Source organism: Camellia sinensis, chromosome 8, assembly GCF_055761805.1.
Source record: "Camellia sinensis isolate YWXY chromosome 8, ASM5576180v1, whole genome shotgun sequence".
In the NCBI taxonomy this organism is placed as follows: Eukaryota; Viridiplantae; Streptophyta; class Magnoliopsida; order Ericales; family Theaceae; genus Camellia; species Camellia sinensis.
The window spans coordinates 188,153,154-188,179,004 of NC_138968.1; the positions used below are offsets into that span (position 1 = coordinate 188,153,154).

At 38.4% G+C, this 25,851-nt stretch overlaps 1 protein-coding gene across 1 annotated transcript; it reads left to right on the forward strand.

The window, feature by feature from the left end:
* The first annotated feature begins 13,100 nt into the window (after positions 1 to 13,100).
* Positions 13,101 to 23,837, forward strand: LOC114321376 (uncharacterized). Its single transcript, XM_028268551.2, has 6 exons — positions 13,101 to 14,388; positions 14,767 to 14,916; positions 14,994 to 15,254; positions 21,935 to 22,951; positions 23,089 to 23,232; positions 23,316 to 23,837. Exons 1-6 carry the CDS (start codon positions 13,435 to 13,437, stop codon positions 23,607 to 23,609), a joined length of 2,820 nt encoding a protein of 939 aa, XP_028124352.2. The 5' UTR covers positions 13,101 to 13,434; the 3' UTR covers positions 23,610 to 23,837.
* Positions 23,838 to 25,851: the final 2,014 nt, after the last annotated feature.

Sequence of the window (25,851 nt, forward strand, 5' to 3'; positions counted from 1 at the left end):
AGTCTGGCCGACGTCTTTCGCTCCGTGATTCTGGTCACGAGTTTCTGCATTGTATTCGTCTCCTGTGATATCAAGGTCAATAGGTCTCCCACTCCCAGCAGGGGTGTTGTCCCCAATCTTTTCCTTCTGTCCGTTACTGGCCATCTGTTCTACTTTCTTTCCCACAGACGGTGCCAAATTGTGTGGGTGATTTTCCGATCACACTGCCCAACTCAGTATTCAGCTGGAGAACACTGGCAGAATAGATGACACCTGGCTAACCTGTAACAGAAAGAGAAGATTCTGGCGGTGGTTTCGACCACCCGGGGGTACTCCGACGATCAAGTCAGATACAATTCAATATAATAATGAAAAGGAGGTCGAAAGAAGACGGGTGACCGAATGCAGGAACAAAGAAAAGGAATCCTATCTAGCTAGCTGTATGACAATTATATTATACATAGTACAATATATTAACATATTATATTAATATATTAACAGCCCCCCTCAAACTCAAGGAGGACAAACATCAACCAACTGGAGTTTGGAGACAAGGTCAACGAAGCGGCCAGGAGAATGAGCTTTGGTGAAGATATCAGCAGGTTGATTAGCAGAGGAGATTGGATGGAGATGGACAATACCACGAGTGACGTGTTGACGAATAAAATGGCAGTCAATCTCAATGTGCTTGGTGTGATCATGAAAAGCATCATTGTGAGCAATTTGAAGAGTACTTTGATTGTCACAAAAGAGGGCAGTAGCGCCAAAGAGAGAAACACCCATGTCAGCAAGAAGCCAACGAAGCTAGAGAAGCTCCTGAGTAGTATCAGCAAGAGCACGATATTCGGCCTCGGTACTGGAGCGAGCAGTAAGAGATTGTTTCTTGCTGCGCCAAGAAATAAGAGAATCACGCAAGAAAAAGCAGAACCCAGTAGTAGAGTGGCGTTCAGTAGGATCCCTAGCCTAATCAACATCGGAAAAAGCACGAAGTTGGAGAGAGGAGCGGGCAGAATAATGAAGTCCATGAAACAAGGTACCTTTGAGATAACGAAGGATACGAACTAATGCAGCATAATGAGGGGTATGAGGAGCTGACATAAACTGGCTGACAATATGAACGGCATAGGCAATATCAGGACGAGTAACAGTGAGATAGACAAGGCTGCCAACCAGCTGACGATATAGGGTAGCATCAAAGAGCAGAGTGCCATCAAGAGGTGTAAGACGACTCTGAGGCTCCAAGGGAGTGGAGGCAGTCTTGCAATCCGTAAGACTAGCGCGAGTGAGAAGATCAGAGGTATACTTAGCCTGAGAGAGAAAAGACCCCGTGGAATCATGGAAGATTTCAAGACCCAAGAAATAGCTGAGAGGACCAGGGTCTTTCATCTCGAAATGATGGCTAAGAAACTGTTGAAGGCAAAGAATACCATCAATATCATCACCGGTGATAATCATATCATCCACATAAAGGAGAAGCAAGGTGGTCCCTTGAGTAGTTTTCTAGATAAAAAGAGCAGTATCATAAGAACTGGAGGTGAAATCACAGTCATGAATAGTAGAGCTGAACTTGGCAAACCAAGCACACGGAACTTGTTTGAGGCCATATAAAGCACGCTGAAGTTTGCAGACTTTATGAGGTGGATAAGTAGACCCAGGGGGAGGTTGCATATAGACCTACTCAAGAAGAACACCATTAAGGAAAGCATTTTTCACGTCCATTTGATAAAGATCCCATTGTCAGGTGGTAGCAACCGCAATCAGGCTGTGAACAGAGGTGAGACGAGCAACAGGAGCAAATGTCTCCTCATAGTCAATACAATATTCTTGGTTGAAGCCTTTTGCAACAAGGCAGGCTTTGTAGCGCTCAATAGATCCATCAGAACAAGTTTTGATTTTGTATACCCATTTGCAACCAATGGCAGTCTTGCCAGGAGGAAGATCAACAATGTCCCAAGTGTGAGTTTTGTCTAAAGCCTGCAATTCATCAGTCATAGCTTGCTACCAAAGAGGATTAGAATGAGCCTCACGATAGGAGGTCGGTTCATAAGTAGAAAAAGCAGTAGAATCAATAATAAAGTCACGAAGACGAGTAGAAGGTTGGGTTACCCGATGTGGTCGAGCAGAGGGAGGAGGAGCCAAGGGAAGAGACTCACCAGGAGGGGAGGATCCCGAGGGAGCAAGAACAGGACCATCAGAGCGAGCAGGTGCATGGGACAGACCAATATGCAAGGTAGTCTCGAGAGAGGCTGGTAGGGGCGGTGGAGTACGCTCATCAGAAAACTCGAGAGAGGCTGGCAAGGGCGGTGGAGTAAGCTCATCAGAAAACAGATCCGTGGTAGGGTCAGTAAAAAACAAAGAGGGTGAGGGAACGAACAAACGGAAGAGAGAGAGAGAGAGGAAAACATTTTGTGTTCCCAAAAGACCATATGACGAGAGATACGGAGTCGCTGGAAGAGAGGATCCCAACGACGATACCCCTTATGTTCAATACCATACCCCAAGAAGTAACAAAGGCGAGAACGTGGTTCAAGTTTGGTACGTTCATGAGGTTGGAGAAGAACAAAACAGGCAGATCCAAAGACCCTAAGGTTGGTGTAAGGGGGACGGGTGCCATGCCGACTCTCATAAGGAGTGTGATCATGAATGACAGGTGTAAGGATACAATTGATAGTTGTAGACGCCCCATTTTTGACCGTCCTCTAGACTCGGACGTCATCGTTTGAACACTCGGCGATCATCCATATTCGTGTTCAAATTGAGATCCCGAAGGACTCGGCTACGCGCCTTGCCTTAGGATCTCTCGACTTGACTGTTTTGTGCTTGGTTATGGACCAAGGACTTGTAGTTTTTACACCTAAGGGTAGGAAGTGGCTTGTTAGCCATCCCTTAAATCCACCGGCCGTGGCACGAAGCCCCTAGCCTTGCTTTATGTTTACCGACCAATTGTTTGGTCGGTCGGCACAAATATTTGGTCGGTCGGCCATTTATTTGGCCGATTGTCTCTTTTTCTAGCCGGTGCCTCCTTTTTGCCTTTTTCAGGCATTGTGCATGCCAGCTGTGCCAGCTGGAGTGCACGGACTTGTCCTCCATACGCGTGTATGGAGGATTTGCACCCTTTGAACCCTTTGCTCTAGCTTCTTGAGAAAGCTTGACCCTTTGTCTTAGCTTTCTCAAGAAGCTTGGACCTTTGTCTTGGCTTCCTTAAGAAGCCTTGACCCCTTTGCTTTAGCTTCTTCAAGAAGCTTGTCCCCCTTGACCCCTTTTGTTTAGCTTCTCTAAGAAGCTTAGGCCTTTGTCTTTCTCTATAAAAGAAGGCCTCTCTTCTCCTTTGAGGAGGTTCAGCAAATCAGAGATATATATGGCATATACACCACTCTCTCTCTCTATATCTCCCTCTCTCTCTACATTTGTGTGTGTTAGAGTGTCCAAAAGTGAGTTTTGTTCTTAGTTTTGCACTAAGACACCTAGTGTTACACCATACCTTGGTTATTGAGGTGTTGAGAGGTTGTTCTTGGAGCTTTTGAGTTGGTTTTGATCAGAAAATGGGGCTGGAGTTTGGGTTCTTGAAGTGTTCTTCAAGGGTGAGCACTATTGCTTTATATTCCCCATTCTTGCACTAGCTTTTAACCTACTTTGCATGCTGTTTTGAGCTTTGTGTATAACTGATAAAAATTCTGTTTTTTCACGTTTAAGATGTTTCATTAAGGTTATTTTTGTGTTTGGGGTCGACCTCCCCCTCTTAGGCCTTGTTTGGCCTCTTTTGTGCCTTCTTCGTTGAGCTTTGGGAACTTTTGTGTATTGGCCTTCCCGCCATTGAAATCCAAAGGATTTTCAGTGGTGGTGAAGGGGTTTTGAGGTCTTGCATAGGGGAGCGACACCCCTCTCCCTTTGTGTCTCATTTGCTTGTGTTTTGGCCATAAGGGAAGTATGCATGCCTAGCTTTGTTTGGCTTTATTTCAGAGGTTATTTGATGTTTATCTAGCATGTTTTATCGCTGTTCCATGTTGGTTTGTCGACCCCTTGCATGCACCATACACTTGCCTTACATTCCTCTATTTTGCCTAGAGATGCATCTTGCATTTGGATCACCATGATTGCATGTTTTGGCTTAGCTTTGTGAAGTTTTTGGTCATGTTTTATCATGTTCAAGCTCTGTTGGGTGTTAATTTGGTCATGCTTTCCATACTTTGTATAGCCTCTTTGCATTTTAGCTTGTTGGCTTCGAGTGTGTGAGTCTTTAGCATGCATTACTTAGGCTATTTTAGTGATTTGGAATCACTTATCATGCCATTTCAGTCCATGTTTTACGCTTACATGCTTGCATTTGATTACCCTTTCAATGCCTTGAAGAGTTGTGGTCCTATGCTCCATGTTTGAGTCCTTGGTGTATGCCTTTTTGTTTAAGTCCTTGGGCTGCCATATCAGTGGGTTTTGGGGTGTATTTTGATGTATTGAAACTCTTTTTTTGGTTGCATAATCCATGCCATGTGTGGTCATGATAGTTGTAGTGGAATGCTCCCTTTTATGCCTTAGTTTTAAGCCCATTGGTGTGCATGTTTGCATGAGCATTTGTCCATCATTTTCGTTACTTTTGGCCACTGTTTATGGCAAGGTTGAGGTCTGTCCTTTGCGGTTTAAGTCCACCATTGCATGTTTGTCGCATGTTGGTTGCATATTTGGTTCATTATGTGTTGTCACATACTAGTTCCATTGCATATTTTTCCATGTTTGCTACATTACATTTTGCATGCTTGGCGTATTACACATTTGCATGTTTAGTTTGCATTACATTTGGCATGCTTTGCTAACTTAGCCTCATGTTGCATACTTGAGCCATTTTACATATTCGAGCCATATTGTATACATACATTGCATTGTGTTTGGTTTGGGGTGTCAAACTAAACATGAGGAATGAGGTGTGCTCGTACTCAAAGTGACGAAACACATCTCAATCCTCAGTCGCTGACACCTTTGATCTCAACATGATAGGGCGTAAAGCATTCACTTGTTTGTTGCATTCATTTACATTGATTTGCAAGCTTGGTGCCTTTGGCCATCATGCATCGAAATGCGTGGTTGGTGGCCCGAGGACCGAGGGCCACACTCCCTTGAGTCTATAGAATGATAGGGAAAGTGGCCATGCACACATTGCTTTGAAATTTCCTTGCCATGCACTGTCTGTCCTCTGCTGCTGTCAAAACAGGATTCTGTAGGAATATTTGGCCGACCGACTACATACAGTGCCGACCGACCAAAATATCTGGCCGATGGCTTCACAACTGGTCGATGACCATTTATCAATGGCCGGTGGATCTTTACCTTGGCCGATGGCATCCCAAAATGATCAGGGAGTGGTTCAGAAGCATCAAGAATATTTCCACAATTCTCAGGGGTGCAGAACAGTGCAAACAGAGGCAACAGTGGCATGGCAACGGGTTTCCGAGCGAGGCGATCGAGCATGCATCATTCAAGCATTCCGAGGCGGGGCTGCGACCACCTCCTTTTGTAATTATTTTTTTAATTGATTAGGGTTTTGTAATATTTAATTAGCTAGGGTAGTTAATTATTTATTCAGTTTGTGTTATTTATTCGGACCCTCCGAGAGAGGGCAATGTTGTAATAAGTGTGTGTGTGTGTGATGCATGTCTTCCAACCCCTATTTCTTTCTCCCTTTTATTTAACCGCTTACGATGGTTAGATTTAGGACATATTTCAATTAGCATCCTTATGCTATGCATGTTTGCATCATTCATATGTCTTGCATGCATCGGGCTCGGCGCATCATACTAACTGCATTGTACTTCAATTCCAAGTTGAATACGTGTTAGTTGTAGCATCTCACATGCCATCTTAGAATAGCCGAGCCTATCTTAGTTGCATTTTGCATGTGTTGCGTTAGCCATCTTAACATGAACTAGGATCATGCATTGATTACTAACTAGTTTTTGTTTTGGCTCGGAGTACTCAGTAAGTGTTTATGCTTTAGCATCCTTGCATGCGTATGAGTGATTGCCATGATAGCATGCTTACCATGATAGCATGCTTATGTGATATAACTGCCTGAATGCCTATGTGTGAAGGTTGGGTTGCTTGAGTTAGAATAATTCGTCGAAACCCGTGTTTTAGCCTACTTGCGAGTAGAAAACTTCAATCCATTTTTCGAAACAAATGGATATACGATGCTTTGTTCCAACTTAGGCAATCCAGTCTATCTTTGTTTTGCTGTGCGCATCACGTAGTAATTCTAGGCTAATAATCGGAATAAGAACGCGTAGTGTTTTCAAAACTAGATATCATGGTTAGTAGAGGCCGATCTTTGATCGGGCGAGCAGGGGTGCTCACGAAGTGACCTTCCCTAATCGTACCCAAGTTCCCGAGCCGAGGCAACTTTGGTGATGACGGACACGTAGCCTTAGGCAATGAGTCAGGGTTTCCTAAATTTCCCAAAATAAAATATTTAGGTAGAGACTCTGTATCTGGCAAAGCAGTCCATGTTTGGCACTTCTTTCTAAAATCTGTTTTTAAAAACGATTTGTCGGATTTGGATTCTTTGGTGATTTATCAATCTTACATCGCACATTGTGAGATCAGATTAAGAATCGTAACAATTTGAGTCCGAATTGTAGTGAGCCCAAATGAACAAAACGGGGGATTCCCTCCCAGGACGTTTAGGGACGTCTATAAAAGTGTAAGCAACAGTGAGAGCTGCCTCTCCCCAAAAATGTTCCGGACAAGAGAAAGACAAAAGGAGAGCGCGAGTAGTGTCAAGAATATGCCGATGTTTCCGTTTAGCATGTCCATTTTGTTGAGACGTACCAGGACAAGAACGATGAGGTTAAGTACCATGACTCTGAAAAAAGGAAAGAAAGTCAAAATCTTTATATTCCATGGCATTATCGGAGCAAAAAAGCTTAATAGTTTTAGAAATTTGTGTTTTAACCATTGTAGCAAAATTGTAATAAAATTGTTTGAGCTCAAAGCGATTTTTCATAAGAAATAACCATGTAAAACGGGAAAAATCATCTATAAAAACAACAAAATAGAGTGCGCTTCCCATAGTAGGAGTAGGAGAGGGTCTCCAAATATCAGAATGGATGAGATCAAATGGTGCAAGAGAAATAGAGTCACTTTTATTAAACGACAAAGCAGGTTGTTTGGCAAGTTGGCAGGACACACAATCTAAAGCATCAGAATGTACAGGACCTAAATGACCACTAGAAATTAAAAAATTTAAACGACCAACAGAAAGATGGCCTAAACGACAATGCCAAAGCTGAAAAAGAGATAAAGGAGGAGCAGTGGTAGCAGTGGTAGGAGCTGTGATCTGAGAGGAATCTGGAACATGAAAATGAATGAGTTCGTAGAGACGTCCATGCTTACGGCCTATCCCAAGAGTTTGCCCCGTCCGAGGGTCCTGCACCAAACAACCAGTATGGGAAAAGGTAACAGTTAGACCATGCTCACATAATTGACTAATGAAGATAAGATTTAAAGTAAGAGCAGGCATAAGATAGACATGGGATAAAGATAAGTGAGAGGTAGAAACAGAACCAATATGACTTACAGACAGAAGAGACCCATCAGCAGTATGGATAGAAGGAACACGAGGAGTAGAAGAGAGAGGAGTAAAAATAGTAGGGTCAAAGGTCATGTGATTACAACAAGCGGAGTAAAAGTACCAGGAAGTGTTACCTGCGGTAACAGACAAAGCAGTAGATGGAGGAGTACCGAAATTCTGCCAAAAATGTTAAAACATGGCTTCGACATCTGTTTGAGAGAAGACTGGAGTGGAAGGGTCTATAGGGACAGAGGAAGGTAAATCCTCTGAGGCAGCAGCAACAGTGCGTTGAGCAGGCATTGGTTTAAACGGAGTCCCAGAACGGTGCGAGTGACTGCGAGAAAAATTCCCGGTGGAAGGACCATTGTGAGAGGCACGGGCGGGATTGCGGAAGCAATTTTGCTGGAGATGACCAGGGCCAGTCTTGTTGTAAAACCGACAAAGATGAACTGGACAATTAACCAGAAGATGAGTCGACGGAAGACTGTGGTTGTGACAGTAATTGCAGGTAGTTGACCTCTGTGGTGAAGGTGGTGAAGGAGAACTCCGAATCTGGGGAGTGGCAAGAACAGAGTCCACAGGGTGTGGATAGAGAGTACCAAACCTGGTTTCCTCTGACAGGAGTTTAGAAATTGCTTGCTCAAGAGTGGATAAAGGAGTGCGATGAAGGAGAGATGCGCGTACTGGCTCAAAACGGGGAGTGAGAGCTATGAGAAACTGAACCAAGAGCTGTTGGTCACGGTAAGTAGTAAATAAGGCAGCATCCTCAGTATGAGGCCATGGAGGTTCAGAAAGAGCGAGCTGATCCCAAACATAATACATTTGGGAGAGGAAATCATTAATGGTCTGAGTGGTTTCTTGGCGCATATGGTGAAGATGACTCAGAAGCTGATATTGGTGAGCAAGGCCAGTAGTCTGATAGCGTTCTTGTAAAAAATCCCAGATGGCCTTGGTGGGAGAGGAAGCAGAGTCAAGTTGGAACCGACCAAACTGAAGGCTGATAGATGTAATATAAGTATTGCGAAGCCAAGTGATGATCTGATAGTTTTTACTATCCTAATCTTCCAGTCGGTCGACATATTTGGCAGCGGAGTCCGTGGCAGCGGATTCCGTGGTCGCTTGGAAGGGTTTGCACATATCCCCAGTGATGATGCGCCAAAGTTTCTTTCCTTTGAGGAAGCCAGACATGGCTTGTGCCCATAGGACATAATTAGTCCCGTCAAGAACAACGGAAATAGGGTGGTTAGAGGAGTCCGGGCGATCCATGAGAGAAAAATAGCACAATCGAGGTAGAATTTGAAAAATCCGAGGTTACCAGTGAATTCAGGTGGACGAAATCAGTAGGAAAATGAGTGAACGGACCAAAAATATTACCAGAAAGGCAGTAAATTGATTAGTCAAAGTGAGTTGACTGTTCGGGTCAATGAATCTAGTCAAACAAGGATGATGTCACTACTATAGGGATGATGTCACAGGCGCGACGCACGTTAGCATAGAGGCGCGCGGCGTACGTTAGCAGGGGAGAACAAGCGGCGCACGGAAGCAGCCAAGGCTGATGTCGGCTGGCGTCAGAAACACGCGGCTCTCGTTAGCAGAGGAGGCCGTGGCGCACAATAGCACCGGACAGTGGAGGAGGCGCATAGAGCGCGTCTAATAACGAGGAAACGCGTGGCCTAATGTTCTGGAGGCGCGTGAAACGTCGGATGATGATGAATCTGGTGGCGTTGGCTTCGTTGTGAAGAGACGAAGGTGCTGGTGTTGTCCAATCTGTAAATTAGATAAGGACGAGATACGCAGCAATCTGCCAAGCAAAAGCAGCGGAAGAAGAGACTAGGAAAAAACACCTGTGCTCTGATACCATGTAAAATAAGTTGAGAGAGTGATATTGAAAGAAAGAGTGATATTGAAAGAATAAACTCAGTTGTTCAATCTATATTCAGAAACCAAATAGAGGCTCTATTATATAGGAGTTGTGTTACAAAACATCATTATGATACAATTCAATATAATAATGAAAAGGAAGTCGAAAGAAGACGGGCGACCGAAAGCATGGACAAAGAAAAGGAATCCTATCTAGCTAGCTGTATGACAACTATATTAGGCCAAGTTTGGCAAGCTGCCAAAAAGTCAAAAAGTTACTCAAAAAGTTAAAAAATTATCACTATTCACCAAAAGTCAAAAATTACGACTGCACAACTCACAATCTTAATTTTTCCCTACACACTAATTTATATAATTTTTTAATACACATTTTTTCATGAAAAGTCAAAAAGTTAACCCAAACATCCATATTTTTTTTCTCAATTTTTTAGTCCAAAAGACAGAAAGTACACTTATTTAGGACACTCCAAACAACCCCTTATACATACTATAATATATTAACATATTATATTAACATTATATTAATATATTAACAGTGGTGAACATATGAATGCATACATCAATTTAAGAGAATTAATGCTAATAAAACAAAATTTTAAAAATTCAAGGGAATTAATTTGTCAGAGTGAAAGCAATGGTGGCCACATTTTCCTCACCTCATATATTGTCTTAGCTATCAAGTTGTAATAAGAATTAGGTTTCTCAATTTGTAATTTTCTTTCCAATCTCTTGTTAGGATCACCAGTGATGGCAGCTATTTGGGAGGGCTTATTCAGCCATGGATTGACTATCTTGGATGAGAAGCAAAAACGGTGTTTGGGGGGACTAAGTTGTGCGGAAGCGGTTGCGGTGTTGCTACTAATGGTTGAGTTGTTTGATTCCAGAAAGAGAGTAATGATAGTAGTGACATAGAAAATAAAATTAGATGAGAAATTAAGGATAAAATGGACTTTTAAAAAAAATCATTGATGGAGTTCAAGTTTGAATTTTACTCCAAACCACATGGAGTTTATGTGATTATTTTTAAATGTTAGAGAGGTAATGTATTTTTCTAATAAATTATAAGGAGATAAAGTAAAATTAACACAATTTTGTTTGACTGTATTGATTTTTTAATTATTTTTTATATTTTTTTAAAACTAAAATGGACTCTTTTCAATCGGGCTTCTAGTCTCGATTATTATTTTGCTCCTGTCTATGCCAACAAAAGTAATTCGTTATCACTCACAATTTTTAGCTTCACGTACACAAGTTGTGAAAAATTACAAAATATACCAATCCTTCACATCAGCCCAAAAATGCTAAAAATTTTAAAAAATTTATCAAAATTTTAAACAAAATGTCTCACAGTGGAACTTACATTTTGTAGAAATTTTAGGGTCTTTAACATTGATAAGTCATGTTATCTTTTAAAAATGATGGCTATATTTGGTTTGTATTTATGAAATAATTTTAAAAAATAATTTTTTGAAAAGAGATTATAAAATTTAAAATTTTGTTTGGTTGTATGTTTATGAAAATAGTTTTAGAATTTTGAAGTTTGAGTTATTAATTCTGTTTTTAGTAGTTGAATAGATGAGTGTGAAAGAAAAATTATTGATTGATATATAAGATGTGAGAGAAGAAGAGATGAGAAAGAAAGAGTAATGAATTGATGTGTACTAGAGAAAAAATTGATTTTGAATTTTTTTTCCAAAAATTTTCTATCAAACAAATTTTTTAATTTTTTTTCTCAAAAATTGTCTCTCAAGAGAGTAATCAAACAAGGCCAATAAGTCTTCTTATATTAATAGAGTGTATTTAGAATATCTCCATCGTTTTTTTAAATTTTTCATTAAATTTGAATAAAAGTTTAATGAAAAGTTTGATCTGATATGATGCACTCCAATAATTTCATCAAATTTGGACAATTGGTCAGTCCAAATTTTCATCAAATTCATCCCAAAATCAATTGTCCCAATGGACGTCTGGACTGATGTCCAGCCCAACGATCACCTACAAATTTGATAAAAGGATAAAGCTTCTTTGATTTGATGAAAAAAGTAACTCTCCTTCTATTTAATATCAATTTGATGAAAGGGTTGAAATTGACGTTTTAAATTTTTTTTATTAAATTTGAATTTGATGACAGATTTAATGAAGGATTTGAGATGGCTTTACAATAAAACACTTTCTACTATTATCGAATATCGTTTATATTTTGACTCTCGCAATTATAAAAATGTATAACTTCCACTCTTCAATTACATAAAAATAAATTTATAGAATTTCTATAATTAAAAAGATAAATATATATGAATTCATAGTTGATAGTTGATGAGTAAAATGATATTTAGGGGTGGTTTAGGATGTTATAAATTTTTAATTTTTTATGAAATATGGGTTGAGTTAAGATTGAATTTGAAATGATGCGATAGAGAAGTAATATGACTTAAATAAAATGATACAATTTAAATAGAACAGTGAATTTTTAACTTTTTTATAATACATGACAAACAAGAAATTAATTCGGCACAAGTAACTCATAAGAAAATAATAATAAAGTTGGGACCCCTGTAATTTTTCAATGTACCACGTTGGCGAATGCAGAATCATGGACTAGACCATCCCGGAGCGAAGATTTGTTCATGTCAGTCGAGTTAAACCCTAACCCTAAATCTCCTCACTAGCCAGGTTCGTTTCTTTCGTTTCTGTACTATTCTTCTCTCTTTACTTGTATTGTATCTCATGATTATTGTGTTCTACCTCCGTTTGGCTACCGAGAATCCGCCAGGGAAATAAAAATGAAACTTTGAATTTCGAATGTTTTACTTCAACTGAGATGAGACAATGATGAAGGGAAGCCTTCGTTTCACCGAGGTTCAATAAATTAAAAATTATTGCTAAGACATTCGCAGTTCTGCTTTCCTATTATTTCATTTATAATTTGTCACAAAACAATAATAATGTTGGTTTTGAAATATGATTATTGGAGTAGCTATAGACAAAAATGCCCCAAAAGTGCACAGAATTTAAATATGGATCAGATTGATGATAGCCCAAACCACCCTAAAATTAAATTCATGAACATGTTGATTAATTTAGTTAGCAATTGTACGAACATTTTTGGGAATCCAAATTGTGTTATAATAGAATTTTTTTTATTATTATTAATTTTATTTTATTTATTTATCTGGGTATATAAGATTTCTGTTGTTTGAGAGGAGGTGCTGATACTGTGGTGAAATAGTTAAATTATGTTATTTATTTCCAACTGCTATGTAATGGTGATGTGGTTTTGCAAGTACAAGTGGAAAAGAGGTTGATTTAGAAGTACATGTTGTATTTCAGGAAATGTGGGGACATATGTTTAGGGACTTCTTATTTGGGTAAGGTTTGGACTCTTAGGAGAGTTGATCCTAATCTAAATAAGAGAAGTCTTGGATAAGTGATATGCTTACAAAGGATAAAGTTCCACGAAGTAAGACTTCTAGGGAAAGTAGGATACTGATCATTATATAAAGAGGACACCCTGTGGGTCTAAGATACGCTAAGTGTTACTTGAGTTGTTATCTTGGAGAGATAAGTTGATTGATCGTCGGAGTGTTCCGGGTGGATGAGCCACCGAATGGTGGTGTTTGTTGTCAAGGAGATCTAGTTTGGTTGAGGTCAAAAATCAACACTCGCAGGAAAATGAGGTCTAGTTTGGTTGTGAAGTCAAAAATCAACACTCACAGGAAAAGGAGATCTAGTTTGGTTTCCCGTCGGTTTCCCAGGTGGATGAGCCACCAAATGGTGTTTGTTGTTAAGGAGATCTAATTTGGTTGTGAGGTCAAAAATCAACACTCACAGGAAAAGGAGATCTAGTTTGGTTTCCCGTCGGTTTCCCGGGTGGATGAGCCACCAAATGGTGTTTGTTGTTAAGGAGATCTAGTTTGGTTGTGAGGTCAAAAATCAACACTCACAAGAAAAAAAGATCTAGTTTGGTTGTGAGGTTAAAAACCAACACTCACAGGAAAAGCATTGGTGAAGTAATAATGGATCCAGACATTGGGAAGAGCATGGACAGGATCAGCAATTTGCCAGACGCCCTTCTGTGTCACATTCTTTCATTCCTTTCAACCAAATATGCAGTTGGAACCAGCATTCTATCTACAAGATGGCAATACCTCTGGACTTTTGTCCCAAACCTTGATTTTGATGAGTCTCAACTCTTCCACGAATATTCTCTATTGAGTGAAGATAGAAGGAAACAAGTTGATGTGATGTTTGTGTACTTCGTTAGTAGAGTATTAATGCGATTCAACGATGCACCATATTTACGAAAATTCATTCTCAGGATTGATTCACTTGATGTTCTTGACCTTGATCTTGATTTTGATCTTGTCGATACATGGATCTCAGCTGCAATTATACGTAACGTTCAAGACTTGGAGCTCCACAACTTGATTGAGAATAATGTTATGTTGCCAGATTGTCTTTTCACTAGCAAAACATTAGTGACTCTGACACTTTGTGAGGTTTTCTTAGATGTTCCTGATTTAGTGCGGTTTCCCAATCTTAAGATCCTTAACCTAGATTCGGTTGAATATGAAGATGAAGACTCATTGCAAAATCTTTTCTCTGGTTGCCCAGTTCTTGAACAATTGAATTTAGAGAGGTGCATTCTGGATAAGCAACAGGTTGTAAGTGTTTCTGTGTCTACGTTGAAACGTTTGAAAGTAGTTTGGTACAGAGAATATTTTGTTCTCGATGAATCTGATGATCTAGTTTACAAACTTGTGGTAGATGCTCCCCAACTTGAACGCTTTTATCTCAGGGATAATGTGTCAAATGAGTTCTTGTTCAGGAATCTATCATCTTTATCTGAAGCATCTTTTTGTGTTGGACCACCTTTCTATGGATCCAATACTAACAGTGACGATGCTTTTCACTTATATAAGCTTCTTAGTGGGACTTCAAATGTTAAGCTTCTTGATGCATATTTGTCCGTAAGTTTCTTTACTCATCAGGTGTGATGTTTATTATGTTTTTGATGGATAATTGCAATAATCGAAGTACTCATTTTCATGCTTCTCTTATCCTTAATGATTTTGATTGATTGTACCATGCTGCCTTATCAATTTCCCAATGGTTTTATGCCTGGGTAACAGAGAAGGTTTCATGGAAAACTAACATGAAACCAAAGTAAAATCCTTCTTTATGATTAAGATTGTGGGTTGTGTTAAGGAATAGATAAGTCCTTAGAGAGCTGCCGTGCTGGTGCAGAAATTTTAGTGCACCTCCACAACAATATGTTGAGATGAGTAACCTATTATTTCATAATATTCTAGCTAAAATATTGTTATCTTTATTTGACTCCTATGCAGTGCCAGACTGATGCCAATGATTATGTGCTGCCTACCTTCCATAATTTGACCCAATTGAACTTTGGTGCTGCTATCAACTCTAACTGGAATTTGAAATTGTTAGCAGACTTTCTTCGGTGCTCGCCTAATCTTGAAGTTCTTATTCTTAAGGTATGTGAGATTTATTTTAAGATTTAAGTTAGTAATGTTTCAAAGTTTCTAACTTTTAAGTTGTTTCTTGTCATTAGGGAAGTTACTACAATAATACAGCTAAATCTTGGAATCCACCACAAGAAGTACCCAGTTGTTTGTTATTACATCTCAAAAAAATTGAATTCAAAGAATTTAGTGGGAATGATTGCGAGCTTGAAGTGATAGAGTATTTGCTGAAAAATGCTATAGTTTTGAAGAAGATGACAATCGACTGTCAATATTCAGATGAATGCTTTTGTGGGCAATTAGCAGTGTATCCAAGGGCTTCAATGACTTGTCGCCTTAATCTCCTTATTTGAAGTTATAAGTCAATCTTCCCTACCTCCATTTAAGAATGTCAATCAATTCTCTGAATATCCTCATAACGTATGCTTAAGAATAAAAGAAAAGAGAAGTAGAGAGTGAAAAATATAACGATTCTGTTGTATGGAAAGGACTTTATATATATATATATATGTAGAAAATTTAATGTATAAAGAGAAATAGAGAATTGTATTATTGATTGATATTAATGTTATATATTACAAATGGTGAGGGGCTCCTTATATAGGAGATGTAGTAGAGTAGGTGGTAGTAGGTGGTAGTGGTAGGTGTGTAATAGGTGGTAGTAGGTGGTGGTAGGTGTAGTAGGTGGAGTAGGTGATGGTAGGTTTTAACAGCCCCCCGCAAACTCAAGGGGGATAGGAACTAACCAACTTGAGTTTGGAGAGAGTAACAAAACAAGAAAATAATCTGAAAAATAAAAAATGGATAGGAGACACTGTGTGGTCGTGTCAGACCGTTGTAGAAGACTGTATGGTTATGGCAGACCGATGTAGAAGACACTGGCTCGTGTTGGACCGATGTAGAAGACAGTTTATGGGGTCATGTCGGACCGTTGTAGCAGACAATGTTGTGACAGTTGTTGTGACAGTTTACGGAGTCTTGCTGGACCCTTGTAGAAACTAACCGGAATCAATGTCGGGACAGTTTACAGAGTCTTGTCGGACCCATAAAGGAGCTAACCGGAATCAATGTCGGGACAGTTTACAGAGTCTTGTCGGACCCATGAAGGAGCTAACCGGAATTAATGTCGGGACAGTTTACAGAGTCTTGTCGGACCCATGAAGGAGCTAACCGGAATCAATGTTGGGACAACTTACAGAGTCTTGTCGGACCCTTGGAAAAGCTAACCGGAATCAAATGTCGGGACAGTTTATGGGGTCATGTCGGACCGTTGTAAAAGTCGCACCCTCAAAAGGTGTGCCCAATCTTTCAAAAAGCGTGACATCAAAAGGCGTGCCCAATCCATAAAAAGGCGTGCCATCAAAAGGCGTGCCTATCAAAAGCAGCGCCCATGTTGTCGGCGAGCGCCGAGAGGCGCATGATGCGCGTGTCTGCCTCGGCTATTTAACCAAGGTTGAGGCGGAGGCTATGCAAACCAGTCTGAAACCGACGAAAATCCTTTGAAAAAAATTCTTCCGTTTCTGAGAAAGAGATTTTGGAACACTCTGTTGCTATTCTGTAACCAATCCTTCTCTGAAACACTCAGCAACCCATAACATGGCCTCGTCTTCCCGTTCAGCTACCCAGAATATGGCCTCTTCGTCCCGTGGTCTGCTCACTCTCTTTCCCGACCTCAACGAGTCAACAAGAGAGATAACTGGTGCGGTGGCCAGTGAACCTCAACCAAGCGCCTCTGGTTTTGCTCCGTTGAACTTTCCGATGCGGTCGGTGGAGCAAAAAATGGCGGTGCAAACTGATATTGAGGCCAATCAGTATACTTTGAAGTCATGTGTGGAGACCATGACGGCGGTCACAAACCTGTCGCACCGGCTGCAGAGTAGGACAAATGAGGTGCAGCATTTAAACGGCCAATTGGCTCTGCTCCAGCGCATGTATAAGGATGCGCGAGCAGAGATAAGTGTGCTGAAGGCGGAAAACAAGGAGCTGAAGCGGAAGGCTACCGTGATGTTCCGATTTGGAGGTCCACCATATGTTGTAGTGGAGGAGCAGGGTGGAGTGAACGTGCTCGGTGGAGTGGGTAGTATGGAGGCAGCGCCGGTAAGGGACACCCAAGAGAAAAGCAAGAAGAAGAGACCTGCAGCAGAGTAGAGAAGAAAAATCCCACTGTGGGTGCGGGTGTGTTGCGGTGGTTTGTTTGTTTGTTGGTTTTTTTTTTTTTTTTTTGTGTAAAATTGTGATCGAGGTTGATCCCTGAGATGAATAAAATATGATTTGGTGTGCAAAGCTATATGGTATGAAGGGAATTGGAAAAAGATTAAAAAGAATGTGAAAGAAAAATAAAGAAAAAATAATAAAAATATATTTGAAATCAAAAAATAAAAGACGGAGGAAATAAGGAAAGTGGTTTGGAGAAAATAAATAAAAATAAAAATAATGGAGTTGGAAATCAAACGGAGGAGAGATGAAGATTTTTTTTTTTTAATATAATATAATAAAAAGAGATATATATATATATATATATATATAATAAAGAAAGTGGGGAACAAGAGTGTAAAGAAAAGAAAAAGTATAGGTTGCATCGTGGGTCACATGGGTGAGTAAAAGAAAACAATAAAGAAATGAGTGGGTGCCCCCCATGTGCAAGGATAGTGCTGGCACTTCAATAGGTGGTACAGCCTGCTGAGCATCAGCTTTGACAGGAGCTGCCTTTGGACCTTTTCTCTAATAAATGCGTCAAACTGTTGCTGTTGGTGTTATCAAGAATGTGGAGAAGAGGAGGCTTGTCTGATGGCCTCTTGGGCTGTGTAATCATATCGAGGTTGGTGGACCTCTCAATCATGTTGTCACCCTCAAAACCAGAGATGGGGACAAAAGGAATTTTGTCAGGGTTGTAACCAACCTTCTTCAGATAGGAAGAGACTTCCTGCACAATTTCATCATACCTTGCTTTTGAGTACTTAGGAGTGGTAGCATCCATCTTGTTACAGCAGCAAATCATCTACCTCACTCCAAGAGTAAAAGGAAGGAGAGCATGTTCACGGAAGAACTTGGGCTCCTTCTCAATCTCCTTGCCAGATCGACGATCAATCTCAGCAAACTTGACAGCAATGTGGGAGGTGTGGCAGTCAAGAACTGGAGCATACCCATTACCAATCTGACCCGGGTGATTCATAATAATAACCTGGGAGGTGAAATTTGCAGCTTCCTTGGCTGGATCATCCTTTGAGTTGGATGCAACAAAACCACGCTTGAGATCCTTCACTGCAACATTGTAGATGAAGACGACCGAGACGGTGGTGTATGGGAGGACAACAGTGAGAGGAGGGGTAGTGGTGGTGGACTCGAAGAAATTTCAAGGTATGTGTAGAAAATTCTAGCAGATTAGGTTGAGGTCCGGCGGGCGGCCAAGGCGAGGTTGCCGCCCGCCGGTGAAGCGAAAAATACTAAGTGTTTAACCTTGCTCTGATACCATGTAGAAAATTTAATGTATAAAGAGAAATAGAGAATTGTATTATTGATTGATATTAATGTTATATATTACAAATGGTGAGGGGCTCCTTATATAGGAGATGTAGTAGAGTAGGTGGTAGTAGGTGGTAGTGGTAGGTGTGTAATAGGTGGTAGTAGGTGGTGGTAGGTGTAGTAGGTGGAGTAGGTGATGGTAGGTTTTAACAATATATATATAATTTGGCTGGAGTCATATATATTTTTCTAAGAGGGCTAAACTTGGAGAGATTCCATTTCTTAAAAACTTCAGCCAAATTTGCCTTGGGATAAGAAATGGACTTAGGAGATGAAAGCCATTCGACTGGTGTACTAACGATTTCTTTTCTCAATAGGGGTTGTTAGAACATAAAGGGTGTTGCCTGCCAGAGTATGTGCCTATATGTTTGTCATTACACCTTTTAAAAATTAAGATAAAGAAGCTCGAGGGGGAGGAAGATGAACCTAAGCTGGTAAAGTATTTTCTAACCACTGAAAGTTTTGAAGAAGATGAAAATCAGTTTTTGTTCTTCTTTGACATCATAGAAGATGTCGAGCATTTTGAAGAAATTATCATTAACATTACCAAGAGAACTTTCAAGTTGTGGAGCCTTTCATGTGATGGAAAAGTTGATTTCCTGTGTCATACTTCTTCGGACTCCCTCTATTTTGAAAATATTTTCTATTTTCTCCCTTATGTCTTGGTTTAATTCATGTAAGTCTGTTTGACTTCATCAGATGTTCCTCTGATCATTGCCTCTTTTTGGATTGTATATGTCACAACTGTTGTTATGATATGAAAGTGAGATGATCTTCTGGCAGTGTTAGCTTTTTGTGTGACTTCTTATTTGCTGTGTTTTGTTTGCCAAATAGGATTTTGAGTATCTTACATCCGATGGGACCACTGTATTATGCATGTCTCTGAAAGAATTGAAGTTAATGCCTCGAGTGTCTTCACATGAATATGATCTTATACCGATTTGCTTACCAAGTCTGAAAAGCATTTGAATTTAATTACTCGAGTCGCTGAAGTGAATGATAAAAATTGATTTTCGGTGGTTACAGGTTTGCTTTTTTATGTATTGCTCATTTCAAAGAAACTGGTTGCTTCAAAGAAACTGGTTGCATAAGACTGCCAGGATTGTGGCTTAGTTGATGAAGTGTTCTTTTACCATAAATAAAAAAAAAAATGAAAAAAAACCATTTTCCACAATATGACAAATGAAAGTGTTATGTGAAAAAAAGTTCCACAGAAGGGTGATTTCTAGAGTTAGGTTCCAAAGATCTGAGGCCCTAAAAGTGTTATTCAGGCTTAGCATTGTTCCCGATTTTGTTATGATAATCTTTGCCATTCTAATCCACATTGAAGTGTGTTTGATTTTTTTTTTGGGGGGGGGGGGGGGGGGATTATGGCTGAAGTATCAATAAATCTTAAAATATAATTTTGTGAACTATTTAGTCCTCATTTTTTTTCTTATGAACCCAAGGTCCTATTAAAATAGAAATTACACAAATAAAAGTCATTTACATGTTTGTGTTTAATTTTTTACGGATAAAAGTGGATTTCTTCAAATCTAAAATTACACATTTAGACAATCCGTACTATAGAGGTTTTTTCCGTCCTTATGGAACAAATTTCACATCACGAATACTTTTCTCAAACGTAACAACGTACGTCTCTAAAAAACTCCCTAGTATATTTTTTTCAAAAGTAACACTCTAATGTAAAAAAAAAAAAAAAAAAAGGCTCACATAACAAGATAACACTTCAAAAAAAAACTCCTTAGTGTACTTTTTTCAAACGTAACACTCCAATCAATGTAATTTCAAATATAACACTTCAATATAATATACTCCAATTTAATACACACAAAAATACTAAAAAAAAATTTAATATACTTTTTCTAAATGTGACACTCATAGTTTGAAAATTATATATTTATCTAAAACTTACTAGCGAATTTTTGTATCTAAAACTTTACTAACAAATTTTTGTATTCCTTTTGGAATGGTTTGAAGAATCACACATTTTTTTTTTTTTTTGCAGTGTTACATTTGAGAAAAGTACACGAATGAGTTTTTTTTTTTTGTATTACATTAGAGTGTTACACTAAGGAGTTTTTTTTAAGTGTTATATTGGAGTATTACATTTGATAAAAGTATACTAAACATTTTTTTTTTTTAAAGTATTACATTGGAGTGTTACAATTAAATTATACATTTGCTCAAAGCTTACTAATGAGTTTCTGTACTCATTTTGAAATGTTTGAAGAACCCTACATTCTTTTGAAATGTTTGAAGAATCTTATAATTTAAGTCATTTTTATATTCCTTTTGAAATGTTTTCTAAATAAAAACGATTCCCATATAAAAATTAATCTCAAATTTGATTCTCATAAATTGTATACTTTACCTTTTTAACACAAAAGAAAAAATATAAGGAAACATAATAAAAGTAAGAGTATAATCGTAAATCTAATTTTTAAATAATATATTAAGTTTATCTTTCCAAAATTAATAAGACTAATTAGTGTATAAGAAAATCGTTGAGACTAAATGGATCATTATTTCTCAAGATGGAATTTATAAGTAAATTTTTCTTGAATTATATGTTGACATATCTTCTTGGGATTAAAAAAAAAAAAGGCACTAGTTATTGTAAAAAAATAATATTAATACTTTAAGTCTATATTTGATTAGAGAATTTGATTAGATAAATGAAAAAGGAAAAGTAAACGTAACGCTATTTTTTGTTTATTTAGGCTCTCAACTAAGGTTACAACTGAATCGAGTTGTTCATGAACAAGCTTGGCTCAGTTCGTTAAAGGTTCGACTCGGCTCGGTTCGGTTCGTTTACTAAACGAGCCAAACTTGAGCTCAAATATTAGGCTCTTTTAGTAAACGAGTCGAACTCGAGCTCACATAAGCTCGGCTCATTTATCTTTATTTAAATTATATAATAAATATATTATTCATATATTAAATAATGTATAAATATATAAATAATAATATAAATACATTATTAATATATTAAATAATATAAATAATATTTTTATTTAAATAATATTAGTAAAAAAAATTTATCAAGCTGAGTTAAATTGAGACAAGTTGAACTCGAGTTTCATTAATATTAACGAGTCGAGCTGAGCCGAGTTCGAATCCAGTTCCTTATCAAGCCGAGCTCAAACTCAATAACCAAGCTCGATAAGTAAACGAGCTGAACTCGACCTCAACAAAACTCGGCTCGGCTAGACTTGTTTGTAACTCTACTCTCAATTCAACCAAATATAGTTTGAAATTCGAATTCTATCAATTCTTTTTATTTTCTTATAATTTTTCTCATCAAATTTTTCAATCAAATGCAGCTTAAGAGAAAAAAGAAAAAAAAAACTCAAAGAGCAAAGTGAAAAAATATCAATACTTTAAAGGGGCAAATTGTAATTTCAAACGAGGAAAACCCAGGCTCCCATCATCTTATGCTTTTGGTTCAAATCTCTCTATGCTTCGCATCTCATCATTATCATCTTCATCATCTTGATCATGAAAAATTGAAGTTGTAATGGATCATTCAATGCCAAAGCGCCACAAACCTCTCGATAAACCCCAAATTGCAGAACAAACCCTAGGCCATAACGATGCCAACAATCTCGGAGAAGAAGAAGACGAAGAAGATAGGATCAGCGATTTGCCAGATTCGATTCTCTGTCAAATCCTCCAAAAACTCCCCACCAAATTCGCCATCGGCACCGCCATTCTATCCTCCCGATGGAAACCCCTCTTCTACCAAATCCCTAATCTCAGTCTCGTCATCAACGACACCCTGCTCTTCCATCCCAATTCCGATCCACTAACCCTCAATGCCACTTTCATCAGCTTCATGTATCATCTATTGTCTGTCACTCTTCGCGATGTCCCCAAGATTCGCCATTTCTGTCTCGATTCTCACCAAGACTACGGCAATGTCCACATCGATTCATGGGTCTCGATCGTTTTGAAGCTCAAGGTCCAAGAACTCGCTCTCTTCTTCGAAAAAACCAACTGTGGAGTTTCGATTCGTGGTATTTTCTCTTGTACAACGCTTGTTCATTTGTTATTGAGTCAACACCATGTTCTTAATGTTCCGAGCTCTGTTTGTTTGCCCAATCTCAAGAGTCTGTTTTTCGACTCTATTCAATTCGCTGATGGTGATTCTTTGGAGAGGATTCTTGCTGGTTGCCCTGTTCTTGAAGAATTAAGTCTGGAATGTGTTGAATTTGATGATATTGAGGTTCTTCACATCTCTTTACCTCTTGTTAAGCTTTTGATGATGCGTAATTGTCACCATGAAAGTCAATTTGAGTTGGTGCTTGATGTGCCCAAACTTGAATTACTCCATTACAATGATTTTGTAGCAGACGGGTATACTGTGAAGAATATGAACTCTCTTCTTAAAGCTCATATTGATGTGGGACTCAGTGATGAGCAATTGGAAGAAGGTGTACCGCTCTATGATTCAAATGTAGCAGAGTTTGTTTCAGCTTGCTCTAACGCGGAATTACTGTATTTATCGCAAGTTTCCATGTCGGTGAGCTTCTTTATCTTTCTTGCTTGTGTTGAAAAACTATTCAAGTCTTTATTGGGAATATTTGAAAGTTATTTCCTCAATCTTCACTTAAGCATGTCATGTAGTTGGTGATTGATTAGTATGATCTTGCAATGTAGGCCATTCAGTATTCTTGTCGTCCGATGCCTACTTTTCATAAGTTGACCAAATTGAAGCTTGGTACTATGAATCCTAGTGGGTGGCAATTGTTGCCACACTTGCTTGAAAGGTCACCAAATATTCAAATTCTTGTCTTTATGGAGGTATTTTGTGATTTTATTTAGTGTTTCGTTGTACTTGTCATTTAATTAGAATACTCAATACTTGTGATTTTATTTGTCATTAGGGTTTTTTGGATCATAAAGGGTGCTACGAAATATTTGAGAGATGTATGTCAGCATTTGTTCCTGTTTGTTTATCATTGCACCTTCAGAAAATCAAGATCGAGGGATTCAATGGGAAGAAAGATGAACTCAAGCTGATAGAATATTTTTTAAAGACTGCGCGGGTTTTGAAAATGGTGAAAATCCGTTGGGCTTGTTTATATTGGGAGGAGAAGCAGGTGGGCATTTGGAAAGAAGTGTTGATGTTGCCAAGGTGCTCTAAGATTTGCCAGATTGAGCTTGCCGAATTAAGGTGAATTTGATATGATGAATTTGAAAGCCAAACATAAGTTGCGAAAGGACGAAGATAAGTAGAGGAACACAAAAATGAACATTAGTGGAGTAGCTGCTATACTTCTAAGACTTCTCTATTGTGAAAATATTTGCAATGTCAGGGTTAATCCATGTGCACTTTTTCTTTTGTTTTTTTAATGGTTCTGTATATATGCATATTGTGAGGATAATTATAGTGCCAAATTTTCTTCTGACCATTGTGTCTTTTATTTTACTTATCAAAACTGTTGTGATTTGAGAGTTTTGTGATCTTATGGTAATTTTAGAATTTAAGGCATTTTGATTATTTTGGATTATTATTTTGTTATGTTATCGGATTCTTAATGATTCATACAAGCTTTATAGTTTAGAGGGAAAATGGAGTTTCGACACCATATCCGTCTGCTTACCTCCAGGTAATGCTTTTCTCTAGCCTTTTTGTTATCATTGGTATCAGAATCTTGCGTGGAATGATCTGAAATCATGAATGCTAATATAAATTTATGCAATATTGATGTTTGTCGGTTGGTATCCTGGGAAGCAGTTTGATATGAAGCATGCAGCTTAAAACCTCTGAACCTTTGGCTTAGAAAATGCAATAGATGAAGGCTATATTTGTTTGGGTGGATATGAGCTTGGGATTGGATTGATAGTCTAATAAAATTATTAATATGATATTTGGTTAAATAATTAAAGTACGGACTAATAATCCATCCGCCGGATATGGTATCTCATATATGATGGACTATTTAACTCTACATAAGAGGGTGAGATATAAATTGAAAGACAAGTAAAAGTTTGTACTGTTAGTCATTTCTTATAATACTAACTCAATTAAAACATAGGATATGATACACAATTCAAATAGATTCGTCTACGAAGTACGGGTGCGGATACGAGTACGGTACGGGTACGAGTGTGGATACGTCGATATGGCAACACTCAAAAAAAGTATGATACGGGTACGGTTGCGGTATGTCGAAATAATTTTTTTTTTTTTATAATTATGGTTAAAGGATCCAATCTAAATATATTTCAATTTAAAAATATTAACACTAAAGGAAAAACAAATATCGGCTCTAAGAAGAAATGACAGATTGTAAATTAATTGAGAGATTGTAAAGTATGATAACTTGCACACGTATAAAAAAATACTCAGTTGCACACACTCATCAATTATGATAATTGGAGAGATTCTATCAATTAATTGAGGGATTGTGTAATTGAAGAGGGTGTGATTTATTATACCAGCACGGTGTGATTTAAATTACACTTGAGAGTGTGTGATTTAAATTAATGACAGATCTGTGTATCAATTAATTGAAAGATTGCCCTTGTATCAATCAATTAATTGAAGAGATTGTCACTTGCACACACTCAATGACAGATTGTAAAAAAATACTCTTCCACATTTATACAGATCAATAATCTCATCCATCAAAATTGTTGATCTGCAAGGACACCAAAATAAATAAATAAATAGAGCGATGAAGAATACTCACCGGAGGGAAAACGAAGAAAAGGACAGAGAAAAGGAAGACCACTTGCTGATTTGCAAAAAAAAAAACGAAAAAACGAAAAAACGAAGAAGAAGAAAAAGAAGAAGATGATGATGATGATGAACATTCATTGGAGGGCTTCGTCTCGTTGCGTCGCCGTCACCGGAGGGCCTCGAAGTGAAGAGATGTTGCTGATGCTGTAGAAGAAGACGAAGAAGTCAACTGCACTGTTCTCTTTGCTGTTGCTGAAGTGAAGAGATTCAAAGAAGGAACAAAACCTAGGTGTATATATATTTTTAATATTACAAAATAACACTGTATTTTTTGTTTTTTTTTAATAAAGAACATAAATAAATTGTTCTGGTATCCCTAATTCTCTTACAAATTTGATTTTTTGCCCCAGCGTACCAGAAACGTACCAACGGCGTACCCATGTCCTACCCGATTGAACCAAACGTACCGAACCCCTTTTTGTTGTACCCGGTACGCTTGCAGTCGTACCGATATGCGTACCCGCACTCAGTAAGTACCCGATACTCATACGACAATATTTTTGGAGCACCTGTGCTTTGTAGGGATTTGTAATCCTAGGACTATTAGTCATGGAAATGATAATCTAATCTAATCTAGTCTGCCCAAATAAACATGGTCAAAAGGTATCAGATTCTTAACATTAAGCACTGGTAAAACTTGCATCTCTAGTTTAGAAATTACTGACATAATTTTT

Coding starts and splice junctions, on each gene's coding strand:
- LOC114321376 (XM_028268551.2), top strand. CDS start 13,435: ATGGATCCAGACATTGGGAAGAGCATGGACAGGATCAGCAATTTGCCA. Junction 15,255..21,934: donor GTCGCCTTAATCTCCTTATT/TGAAGTTATAAG, acceptor TGATCATGAAAA/ATTGAAGTTGTAATGGATCA. Junction 22,952..23,088: donor TATCGCAAGTTTCCATGTCG/GTGAGCTTCTTT, acceptor CTTGCAATGTAG/GCCATTCAGTATTCTTGTCG.